This window comes from Arvicanthis niloticus, chromosome 10, assembly GCF_011762505.2.
Source record: "Arvicanthis niloticus isolate mArvNil1 chromosome 10, mArvNil1.pat.X, whole genome shotgun sequence".
Lineage (NCBI taxonomy): Eukaryota > Metazoa > Chordata > Mammalia > Rodentia > Muridae > Arvicanthis > Arvicanthis niloticus.
This window is the reverse complement of record NC_047667.1, coordinates 82,340,111-82,353,216: the sequence shown is the minus strand read 5'-3', so window position 1 is coordinate 82,353,216 and position 13,106 is coordinate 82,340,111. Positions and strand designations below refer to the sequence as shown.

The following is a 13,106-nucleotide window of genomic DNA, read 5'->3' as shown; positions in this document are numbered from 1 at the left end:
TACTTTCAGCTGACTTCCAATCTTTTCTTTGCCACACTCTTTATTATGGCTCTAATAAGGCACCTAAATATTTTATAATGAGTTTCATGTAGCCTATTTTCCTCACACAATGGCATCTATTCTCCTACTACAAATACAACAAAAAATCTTATCCTATCTATTTGTTGTATAAGTCAAATCTTCAGTCTTGTTCTCTCTTACATTCTCCTGCACTGTATCAGTAAACTTAACTGATTCCTTCTGGACTCAGATACATTTGGAATTTTCTGTTGTCCCAGTAGTACATTCTGAAAAATTTTAGGTCTTTCTTCTAAATTTCTTCTCTCTTGTTGTCTGCAACCTTTTCTGGACTAAGCAGATTAAGAATTTCCTAAATGTCCTCTCTGACAGAGTTCATTCCATTGTTGGGAGTTTGTTTATTTCATTTTTATGCGACAGTCTTGCATAGCTTAGGATAGCCTCAAAAATCACTGATGTTGGACCTTTGATTCTTTTTCTTTTCCTTCCTGAATAATACTGAAATTACATGTGTGCACCACCATGCCCTGATTATTTGAAGTAGGGAATGAAACCCAAGGTATTTGTGCATACTATGAAGCCCTTTACCAACTGATTTACACCCCAGCCCATTAAATCATATTTATTTTTTACTAGTAAGTCTATGTCTACCAGAAAACTCATAAACACAAAGCTAAATAAACACTATAGGATGAAAAAATATCCTCCAGAGCAATGTGTATCTGTTCTTTTAAACATAGAGCTACTGTTATGTAACAGTCTTCCAGAAGACAGAAATACAGGCAAAATAAGACACAATTTGGACTCTCAGAAGGTGTCAAGAAGGTTATAGGTATCTGTGAAATACTGAAGTCAGGATCATTGAAGAACTTTTTAACCAAATTAGTGAGTTTCTTACATTCATTTTTGTGTTTGACACGCGGTTTGGAATAAGTCAGTTAAGCAGAAGAGAAGCCTAGACAGTATTTTGAACCACACTGAAATCAATAAACACAGAGAGTAGGTGTTTTGTGTTTTTTTAAGGGGTCATGTTGGCTAGGGGTTAATGATCCAAGAAATCAAAGTGGGTACTGAGGGATTAATTACTTGACACCTCATTAACCAAAGAACAAATCAGCAAGACATATTTATATTCCACACAAAGAGATATAAAATTCTTTCTTTATTAAATATACAATATTTACGTGTAAGTCTTATTTCTGTACAGAAGAAAACATAGAAAATAAAGAAACTGAAGGCTAACTTTAACATTCCCCATAAAATGTATTAAGACATATTGCATGGTCTACAAAACAGACATGGCATGTGGCAACATCACATGGGACTATGAATTCTGTTACAGGAACAAAACCCAAAGAAACAAGGAGTCTTCAGTTAACCTCAAAGGAAATAAATGGTCTTTTTTTTTTTTTTTTTGCCTCTGTTGTGCTTTTATTAAAAAATAGCCTGTTATATATTTGGCAAATTATCTTTTATACTTAGCTACTTACTTTCTGAAAGTGATCTCCCTGATCTCTCATCCTTTGAAAGAAATTGCTGATCATGTCAGAAAGATTCTAATTTCTCATTTCAAATCAACATGGAAAGTCTTTGTCTTTGGAATTTGGAAATTTCATGAACTAAATGTGAAGTGTTGTCTACTTTATAAGATATAATTAGAATGTGTCATGTGTCTTTATTTCCTTATATTCTACTTTTCTGCCATAGGTTCTCTGGCAGTAGAAAGTGTCAATTTAAAAGAACACAGGCTACAGAGAAGCCTGTTTATTCCCAAGTTCAGGATAAAATCACTTGCGTTGACCTTCACCTAATACAAAGTCCTTCTCCTGATACAACAACACTACTTTGAGCCATGTATGGTTATTTACTTTTTTTTGCAATGTTATTTAAGGTGGGGCAAGATTATACTCATTTGTACTGTCATTCAAAAAGAAAAGATTAAGTTAGTACTTCATATATGTCTTTGGGATATGGCTGAGTATAATGTAAAAGTAAATCTAGACTGAGCTGCATTCATTTCATCCTATGAGGTTGCAATGAAAATATATATCTGAGAAAGGAATTCAAGGAGACTACATGGTGACAGTGGCCTCTTCTCCATACCCAGTGTCTTTTCCATGTCCTCTGAGATTTACTGCTGCGATCTGAAGCATGGCACAGTGTAGTGCTGATGAAATTATGACTAGGACATAATCATCAGCACATAATAGCTTCGTCATAACTTGTGACTAGCCTCCTAATTTTAATCTGCTATTTGATGCAAACTTTGTCTACTGAGGAACATCATGGGAAGATTCTTCACAGAGTTTCAGGTGGTGGCTGTCTGAAGTACACACTAAAGTGGATTCAGAGTGACATACCATTTTATCATTATGTATGCCAAGATAGCATGACAAACAAAGGAGAAAGAACAATAGACTGTCTCCAACATTTTTTTACTTCCAGCCATGGAGATTTTTATTAAGGGCAATGGAATTGAGGAACTTAATCATTGTTTATTTTACTTAAGGTTGTCATTAGTGTGCTCACCCTGGGCAGATAAAATCACTGTGGTGATAATTCCAAAGCATCTCTAGATTATACTAGTAAAACATAAAATTTGAAAATCACCAGGTTAGAGTGAAAATGCCATGTGAGGATCAGTAACACATTTCTCATATGTGGCATAATGTACTCTCTTTCCTAAGGTATAAAAATAACACATGAAAGAGACTCCTTACTTGATGGTAGATGCTTTGGCTCTCTTTACCTCCAAATGTAATTACTTATCCATGAATACACTTTTCCTACTTGAGTCCCATTAAGTCTGCTCTAACATAGAAGATCACTGTTCCTTAAGCCTTGCTCATGTAGACTGCAAAGATTAGAGGACTAGCTTACAAAGTTTACTGTTTTACTATAAAAATATGCTTCATACTCTTCTATGGAGTACCTTAGTGCAAAATAAGGAGGAGAGGGATCACTTAAAAATAGCAAAAACAATCATTAGAACCTTGCCTGAGGCATTTAAAACATTTCTAACACAAATGACACTTCTTTTCCTACAAGGTAGATATGGATTTAGTTTCCTGAATAATATTTTAGGAACGGCCCTGCTAAGTTTTACTCTCTCTCTCTCTCTCTCTCTCTCTCTCTGTCTCTCTCTCTCTCGTGTGTTTGTGTGTGTGTTTGTTGTATGTTCTCCCCTTTCAGGTGGATTGAATATTGAATATTTAGGATTTGTGCACACAAAGATAATAAAGAAGAAAAAATATTTTCGAAACAAATGATGTGAGGAAGACACAGGGTAAAGCCAGAGAGATGTTGAGTAAGTCACAAGAAAGTCACAAATTGTACAGAAGTGATTCAGATAACCTGTGTCCTTTTTTTTTTTTTTTTTTAAGCATTTCCAATCTGTATGAAGGAAATGAAACAGTACTCAATCATCCTTCAAGAACTGAAGCAGATTTGCATTGGCCTGTACCCCTCTTCCCTTAACCTCCTTTGCCACATGCAGGTACAACTCTGTATGTTTATTTATTTAGTTGAAACATGGCCTGGAGGACAGCTGAGTACCAAGCATACACAAGCGATTGTTTCAGAAATAATAGTGGAAGAACTACAGAGGTTCTCATGAGTCTCTTACCAGACTGCAGTTGGAACAGAATTGATGGCTTGTAGCTCTAGAGAGTTCCAAAGAAGTGAAATAGTTGGTAGACAAACAAATAAACAATAGTTCCACAGATTGTTGCCTGTGTCCATGGATATGATATGGATTATAAATGCATTGTGCCAGTGTGAGTCTTCAAATTGAGGTGATATGGTGAGTGAACATGTATGATATCCAAGGTTGGAAACAGCTATGTAGAACATACATTAGTATGAAGTTGTTTAGGTGGGAAACACATCAATAAATTATTCATTCAAAAATCAAATTATAGGTGTCAGAGATTTTACTAACTATTATCAAATTGTTGTTTAGGGCATAGTAGGGAGAGTTAAAAATGTCAGACTATCAACCACTATAAGGGAGATCTAAGAGAACTGCAGCATAAGTAAATATTCACCAAATAAGTGATAACAGAGGTAGGCAGAAGTAGACTGTTCTTTTCTGCCTGCAGTCTTTATATGGGTCTGCCACATATAGAGGCATACATTTGAAATGCTTAAATAAGAATATAAAAATTTAGCAGTCTTTCAAATGTATCTTATATAAATAGATATGATGGTCTACACCTTTGCAGAGTCAGATATTTCTCTCTGAGTTTTGAGGTCAGGCTGATTTATAATAAAACATCAGACTAGCTAGGGATACCTAGTGAAACCCATCTTACAGAAATTGTGTGATGCAGGTATCATTTCCTCTTTCTCTGTCCAAAGACACCATTTATCATCTTCTACAAAAATTTGTCGGCATGGACAGTTACCTAGTTTGAGGAAGAGAAACAAAGCAATCATCTCTGGTAGAATTAATAAATAAGACACAAAATTCAAAGAATTAGCCAAAAATGTGTTGTGTTCTAGAAGTCTCTGAAAACTATTTATAAATTAAATGTGCACATTACTTGCTCTCTGTTCAGTGGTGCTTTGTGTGGACTTCTGTTGCTGCAACACAATTGAGTAAGTGCATAAATCAAATAGATCTTGACACCATGCTAACACTGGCTCTTGCTTCTCACTGTGATGCCATTCAGTGTAGGAAGGTACAGATTACTACCTTTTCACCTAGTGTGTATTATTGTGTTGTGAGAAAATTATGATTTAGCCCTGAGATTATGTATAATAGTGCACCAACTTGGCATGTATCCACCATTTTGTTTACTTCCCCCATGTCCTGGTCTGCACAGCCTGTTAATGAAGGATGAAGCTAGTAAAACGTGTTCTATGCAGAGGGTGGAGACTGGCTTCATGCATTTCCCTACATGACTACCTATAAGTATATGGTAGGGGGATAAGGAAACTGTACACAATTTACTTGTATCATTTCTGTCCATCAACATCATGTCAGCAAAATGTAGTGCTTGCTTCTAAGGACTCCAGTTAGAAAATATACTAGTGGGAACACTCTTTCTTACCTCTCATTTCAATACTAGAGGTGCTTAGAGCTAAACTTCAGCATGGCCTTCATTTCTGGTGAGAGAGGAAAATGTAGCCAAGGGAAAGTTTGATTTATGCAGTTTTGTATAGAGCCATAAAATTCAAAAGTAGAAACTGGACAATGAAGTAGAAGGAAATATTCTCTTAATATCTATTGTTATATTAGATAAACATTCCTATTATTAAAGAAATAAAAATTTAAAAGGGCATCTTTGTTAGAATTACTTTAAAATAAATTCACTAACAAAAATTAATATTCAAAAGAGGAAGTTGTATGTCAGAATTAACAAAAAAATTATTTAGGAAAAACATATATTTAGGACAATATCTCATATTTGTGGTCTGTTTCACCTTCATCCTTCCCTCTGTAGATTTGTAAAGAAAGAAAAGCTACAGATAGAAAATTGGATTAAGCTACTAACCTCTTTACTAAGAACTTCCTTGTCCAGGACAGTGATGTACAGTAAGAGGTAGGATACTTACTATGAAGATGGATGGCCTATTGACTGTCAAGTACCTGCTTTGCACATCAGGTCTGCCCTGCAATGGGAATTGGCTAGGGTCTTGTTTCTAGTATTTCTTGGGGACTGAAATGTTTGGATAATTTCTCCCTATTCTTTTCTTGGAGGTGGTCCAATGACACAGTTAAAAATATTGTTACCATAAAATGATCAAGATTACACACCTCCAGTAAATTCAAGATGCTTCTTTCCGTGAATTTTATGCTTTGCTAACAAAAGAACCCAAAGCCAGACATGAATAGACACATCAGTCAACAGTATGAAACACCTATGTGTACATGGATGCAGGTACAGACTGGAAAATGTGATGTGCTTCACAAACTAAGGACTCTCCTGACGTCCTCTCATCTAGAGGTGGCAACACTGCCCTTCATAACAGCCAGTCCCTTGTCTCTTGGGAAATATCTTAGTTGTTAGAAAGAACTCATTACATGTATTCTATAATGTGAATCCTGATAACCCGTACATTCTTTCTTTACCAGACATTTCTCGATCGGATGAAAGTTTCATGATATTTTTTATTTTCCATGTAACTCTTTTTTCCTTATTTTTTTCCAGTCTTCCTGCAATCTCAGCTATGTTGGCCTAAGCCTTTTCATGGAGACAATTTAGACTTTTATTTGACTTCTGTTTATGCTACCACAATACACATAAATGTATATTTCTTTTCTTAGGAAAATCTTAGAAAGATCATAGCTAACATGTTCTAATAAAGTGGAGAAGGCAAGCAGCAAGTTACAGGAATAGCTACTTCCTCATATCTTTCTTGAAACCTCCTGGTATCCATGCCTCAAAATAGCATAGCAAGAGAATAGTAAAGTTGTTGCTCACTATTCATTCATTTAATATTAAAAAGTACTGAAATTCTATGGAAAGGATAATGAATGGAGTCAGGGGTTACTTTTGGTATAGACATTAAACTAACATAATTAAACATCTCTTGTTTCTTTCCAAATGCCATCAAATCCAGCAGGCAAGAAGGGTTTCCCTCTGCCTTGGGTCTGCCAGGTAGGTGTTCTTATAACTGGGGCACTTGGAGTACATTCTGTTTGTTCTTCAAGGTGCTATGAAGAGCTGCCATCCTATGTCCCAAGCAGACTTATAGCTTTTCTCAACTCAGCTCCCCATTCCTTCATGAAATCAGGGCCTCCTAGAAATTTAAGTCATGAGTCAAGAAAGACTATTGGCAAGACAAATGAATGCTGCCTTGTCAGGGTGACACACTAATTAAGCCCATTGCTCATTAAGCCATGATTGTACCTGAATTACACACACACACACACACACACACACACACACACACACACACACACACACAAAGCCTACCAACTTTACAAACATTACTTGTGGTCTAATGTCTCAAAACTTTCCTCCTCTCTCAGAAGGAACTTAAAGAACAAATGTTGCTTCCTCTGGGTAGATTTACTTTTCTTCCTATTTTCCTGCTTTATTGGGAAACTGCTCCCTAATAAACTCACCCCTTAAACAATATCTTTTTTTGTCACACATACACACCCCTTTTTCTTCTCTACAGCCATAATACCTAACAATATGATATTGACTAGGGACAATTGTTAAAGGCAAATACCACATAGCTCATGTCTAATAGAAGCTGGTAAGACCAGGTGCCTGAGAATTTGAAGAGTGTAATTTAGAAACTGGACTACAATCATAGAATGTGCATGTGGGCACATATGTATCTTCCTTGTTTAAAATGGTGGAGTCTCTGTCTGTAGTGGTCATTTTCATAAAGACACATAGGTCAATGAATTACAATATTCATAGCTACCAAATCTCTTGAGCTGGGTTAAGGAGATCAGTGCTCTTGGTGTATGCATATGTATCCTAGGGAAGCAATGGCATGTGAAACAGAATACCTAAATTAAAAGAAAGAAAAGAGAAAAGAAAAAGAGACAGAAACCTCCATAAAAAAGAGGACCAGGGGACCCTACAGCAACTCAGATGAAGTATTCCCGTTTGCACTCAATGGCTGTGTTTTGCAAATCAATGTCATTTCTAAAGGAACTGTCCAAGTTGTCTGGGTATTCCTTCTCCTTCGTCTGATTGGTACGGTGTGACTGCTTGTGCTGATAGAGGAAGTGGGTCATGATTCCAATGACACAAAAAGTGATAAATGACACAACTGCTATGACACCTGTTAGGAAAAAGGGGGAAAGAATGTCACTGAGAAAATTCAGTAAAGGGCCAACATTGGAACAAAAAAAAGTCAATGTACAAACATACAAAGACTAATCCACCCTGAATCTAGAAATAAAGACCTGTTCAGAAGCCCTTGACTTTCAGTTTCTACAAAAAGTCATGCAAGCACAGTATTGAGGGAGAAAGGTTGCTTGTTCTAGAAAGTTATATTTATAACCAAAGAATAAATGTAGTATTAGAACAATGAAGGATTTGTGTGTTTCCAGAGTTATGTTTTGGTTTTTGCTAGGGATCAATATCAAACTTCAGAGAAATTTAAATACACCAAGTCTTGCCAAGAATTCTTTGGTCTAAATGACACCACCCTCTTTGTTTCTGTCTGTCTGTCTGTCTGTCTGTCTGTCTCTCTCTCTCTCTCTCTCTCTGTCTTTCTCTTGTGCATGCTTGCATGTGTGTGTGCATGTGTATGTATGTATGTGTGTATGTATGTGTGTGTATGTATGTGTGTATATGTATGTGTGTGTGTGTATAAGTGTGTAGGTATGTGTAATTATCTGACTGCCATAGCACTTGTGTTAATGACAAAAGACAACTTTCAGTAGTTTGTTCTTGCCTTCTATATTGTTTTGAGGCAAGTCTCTCTTGCTCTCTCTTGCATCTCACCATCTTAGGCTACATACAGATACTTTATTTCAAAATAAATGAAACAAAATTCAACCTATTCAGAAACAAAAAACCTGTACACAAAATTAATAATTAGTATCAACATAAAAATAATTTCATTTCTGTAAAATATACATATTTGCATATTTCCTATTTTGTAAGTTATCTAACTAATGAAAAGGTACTTATTTAGAAACTTGTTGCTGGTCATTGCTCAGACTTGACAAGAATTCCTTGGTCTAAATGGCACTATTTATGTGACTAGATACCACACAGTTAAATATATAAACCTATCTTCTACCACTTTTAAAACAGATGTTACAATAACTGTGTTCATCATATATTATAAACTCATTTTGTAATACATTTCCCAAATATTTTTAAAGAAGAAAAAATACAATATCAAAGTTCATACTCTAATCAGGGTGGTAACAAATGACTGTTCTGAAGAATGAACTGCTGACTTAAAATGTGCCAGGTGTTCCCTCTGTTTCTGCCACAGGTTTGAAAGGATTACTGCAGGCTGGCAGCTGGAAAAGCATCCCAGGAGCTCCTGTGGAACTTTGAAAACTTCCCCACTCTCAGAGAGACTCAGTAGAACTTGCCAATGAGTCCAGAAGGCCAAAATCCAGTCTTGCTTATTAAATGAGAACTTACAAGAACCAAAATAAGTACAAAATTTTCTATGACATTTACTGATTTCAAAGAAATATAAAATTCAATCATCATACTTTGAGATGGCATTCAGCTCATATGGATATCTTAAGGTGCTCCCTAAGGAAAGGTGATACTTCTGTTTCTCTGGTATGCTACTGTGATGAACTCCTTCTATCCCAGTTCTTTTATTTTGGAACTAACGTCTATCCTTCTACCACTTCCTGATTTCCCATGTCCTTCCTAGTGTGCTCATTCTAGCCAGGCCCTAACCGTACCTCTCATCTTATATCTCTGTACTCAGTACAAGTTTTATCCAGAGAAGAAGTGAATTAAATGAGAGTGAAATGAATAACACCTACTGACTTTTATAGAACCCCATCTGTTGTGGATCCATTCATCCCAGCTGCCAGAATGCAGGGGTGAGGCACCAGCCAGAGTTATAAATCATCAGTGGATTTTCATATCTCAAGCATCTTATATTAAACCAAATGAGGGAGACAATCCATGTTACAACACCCAGATGAGAACATCAAACTACTGACTATAGCAGGCATTAGACTAGCTAAGAGAATCAAAAGTAGGTAGGGTACAGTCAACAATCAACTCAAATATAATAAAGTAAGCAGAGGTGGTAGAGGATGATCTATAAGCAGAGCAGGCAAGCTCTATATTCACAACCAGATGGACTGCTAGGTTTGGAACTTCAGCTGTGTAGGGTTCATCCTGTTCATTAGATCTAACCCAAGTCTCTTAGTAAAGGAAAACTGAAAATGACTGTAGCTATGTCCATCTTCTGCCCCAATGTGACTTCTTTCCACATATAATTTTATCAGTGTGTTTTGTTTGTAGTTTAGAAGTGACAAGTGGATGAAATGAACATGATCTACTATTCTTGCCTGAGAGTAAATGTTCCAACTGTTGCTTTAGAAATCAGCTCCCTATTGAATTTAAGGCAAAATGAAGCCAAAGAGCTTTTGGCATTGAAGGAGGATCTGCCGTCAATCTTGTACCATACATGAAGAGGCTAAGTGCTAGGCAGAGAGTGCCTGATTCTGTGTTCTGGGTTATCATAGGTAAGGAAGGCTTTATATAACTTCCTGCAGAGGACAGAATCCTCGGTAATGAAGACAGGTTACCTCCAATGAATGCTGAGTCACTCCGGATTGCATTTGTGAGTGGTTCACGCTCATCTGTCTTTCCAAAGGAATCTTGAAAGAGGAAAAGACACAAAAAGTAAGCTTCACCATTTAGTCAACCACAAAAAGTGAATATGCAATGCACATCTATAAAATATAACAAGATTGCTGTAGTGAGATATGAACTAGTGTTTGAAAAGAACCAAAATAAGTGGTATTTAAAATGATATATCTGAGTTTAAACCTATATTAAAAGCTGAATTCTGGAGGTCCAAACTATACTCCCAGTGAAAGAGTATCTGGCCAGATATCTAGATCACATATAGATAAAAGAGAGACTGTGCCTCTGAAATAAGATGAAGGAAAGTCCTGATTCCCAATGCCTTGTCCTCTCACCTTCACATGTTTTGTGACATAGACATAAACACACTTCGTACATATTTAAAGATGAATAAAATGCACAGCTTATAGTCCCTAATTTATGAGTGCATTAGCTTATAAATTTGAGACAGCCTTGAACTGTGTAAAGGTGCTCCTGACCCATGCACCTTCAGTCTTCCCCTCAGCCTTCTACTTTGATAGAGAATTCATAATACTGATGGCTACGTTTTGCTCCAAATATACTTTCCTCTTTGGCTCAATGTACTCTTTGGTGACGTTGACTTCAGTAGACCTGAGTCTACTGACAAGGATGGCTGAAGGCACTGGAAGAATTAGTACCTTGGAGCAGCCCTCACCAGGAGAGCAGCTGTCCAGCGTGTACTCTTAACCTGTGAGTTAGCTCTAGTTAAATTTTTCTTTTGAGACAGGGTCTTATATATTCCTGACTGGACTTTAACTTACTATATAGTGGAGATTGACCTTGATCTTGCTGTGTAATAAAGAATGGGAGACATAGAGGAGAAGAATCAGAGAGAGATTGAGAGAGGAGAGAGAGAGAGAGAGAGAGAGAGAGAGAGAGAGAGAGAGAGAGAGAGAGAGAGGGAGAGAACAAAACAGGAAGTGAGGTAAACAGGAAGATGAGAATGGGAAGAAGAAAGGAGGAAGAGGACAGGGATGGAGATAGGGAAAGAAGAAAAATGTGGAGATGCATAAGAAATAAGATAGGAAAGGGTAAAGACATGAAAACTTAAAGATGAAGGAAGAAAGAAGAGAGAATCATAAGGAATCAGAATGAAACAGAGGGAAAATGGGAGGGAAAAACTGGGATGGAGTATAAATAAAGCTACTGGATCTGAGGGAGACTGAATATGAGGTCAGATGGGAGGTAGTAAGGTAGAAGTAGAGAGAGTTGCAGAAAGTTAAGGAAAGAAAAAGTCAGGGAGGGAGGAAGATGACAGGAGCAAATGCCAGATATTTAGCTACTACCTCCTATATACTTACAACTTTTTAAATATGGCATATTCTATGACAAAGCTCCTTCCTGAAACTCCTTCTGTTTTTTCATGAATACTCAAATATCAACTGTCCACAGTCCATAAAATTCTTTTGTCTTAACACAGCTCAAATTGGTTCCAACTTTATTTAACCTATGTCATAATTTTAACATAAATAATATATTCCTGATGTTAACCCATATTTATCCATTTCTAACATGTTTTGAAGTTGATAGAATAATAGATATTAATTTTCTTTATCAATTCAAATTCTTTAGTGTTCACTAATGCTACAAAGAAAACATCAGATCTAATTATATTATAGATTCTGAAGTATGTTTGGTGAACATGTTTTTCAAAGTAACACATCACACTGGTGATATATTTTAAGAGCATTTACACTTCATTGTTGATTTTGATTTAATGATATTTGAAAATCAGATCTTAGTTTTAACTTTCCCTCCTCTGAAGATAAATGCCTTAATGTAAATGCATAAATATGCCTCTCCATACTCTCCATTTACCATTTATTTACCTACCATCTATCTACCCATCTACTCATCTAGCTACCATTTCTCTGTCAAAAATTTAATACTATCTGAATATACATATTTGCATATATGTTGTATAAGAACACCCATTTTTATGTATAATACTAGACATTGATTGCTGAATAAACAAGGGTGAGTTTTCACTCAGTGCTATGCTAAGTCTCACCAGAAATATATAACAATACTTATACACTTCCTTTGAAAATAATTTTTATTTGAGAGTGTCAAAGTGTAATTCAAACAAAGACACCGATCATTATTTTTTTGTATATGTGGCACTACTCTGTAGCTGAAGAGTGGTCTATCAAAGTTAATCCAGAAAACTAATAAATTAATTTTTTTCTGAATTTTCTGACTCATTTGAATATTTTATTGTCCAGGATATAGACGTATTTCCCAGGTATGAAACAATTTTCATGTAATGGATACATTCCCCCTACAAGGAGACTTTTAAAGAGTCAGAATGTTCAAAAGGGCAATTTCTTAAGACTTAGGAAGTAAACAGTAGAGTAACTCCAGGAATTTGTTGAAACAGACAAGAAGCAGTAGGTCTCTCCTTCCACAAGCTTATATAGGACTGATTAATGATGCTCTAATATCAGTGAAGCTGCTTGGAAGGTTCTCAGACAACCAAAGCTGCTGAAATGGGCAGATATTAGCAAGACTTCCTGGGAGAGGACCTGTTTGAACTGTTGAGCTATCTACAAATTTTGCAAATTTCCTTTGTCAGCTTACATAAGCTATCACCCATGCTGGGGTAGGCTTTGGAGATAAATCTATTGGGTCATTTTTATTCCTGTGAGTAATCAATCAACCATATCCCTGTAAATAGCATGAATAAAACTCACTGGTTCATCAAATTGAAATTTGGTAGTATCTTAGCTTTGGTTTGTCACCAGTTCTTGATCTGAGCTGAGTAGATATTTCTTTACATTTTCTCAGAAATAG

At 36.1% G+C, this 13,106-nt stretch overlaps 1 protein-coding gene across 3 annotated transcripts in view; it reads right to left on the bottom strand.

The window, feature by feature from the left end:
* Positions 1 to 1,161: 1,161 nt before the first annotated feature.
* Positions 1,162 to 13,106, bottom strand: part of LOC117716170 (contactin-associated protein like 5-2) — a 737,433-nt gene continuing 725,488 nt past the window's right edge. For all 3 annotated transcript variants that reach the window (XM_076941723.1, XM_034513110.2, XM_076941724.1), the window contains 2 exons: positions 10,232 to 10,303; positions 1,162 to 7,770 (listed from right to left, as the gene is read on the bottom strand). In XM_076941723.1, coding sequence (XP_076797838.1) covers positions 7,574 to 7,770; positions 10,232 to 10,303 — 269 coding nt within the window. In that variant the 3' untranslated portion in view covers positions 1,162 to 7,573. The remainder of the gene's footprint in view (positions 7,771 to 10,231; positions 10,304 to 13,106) is intronic.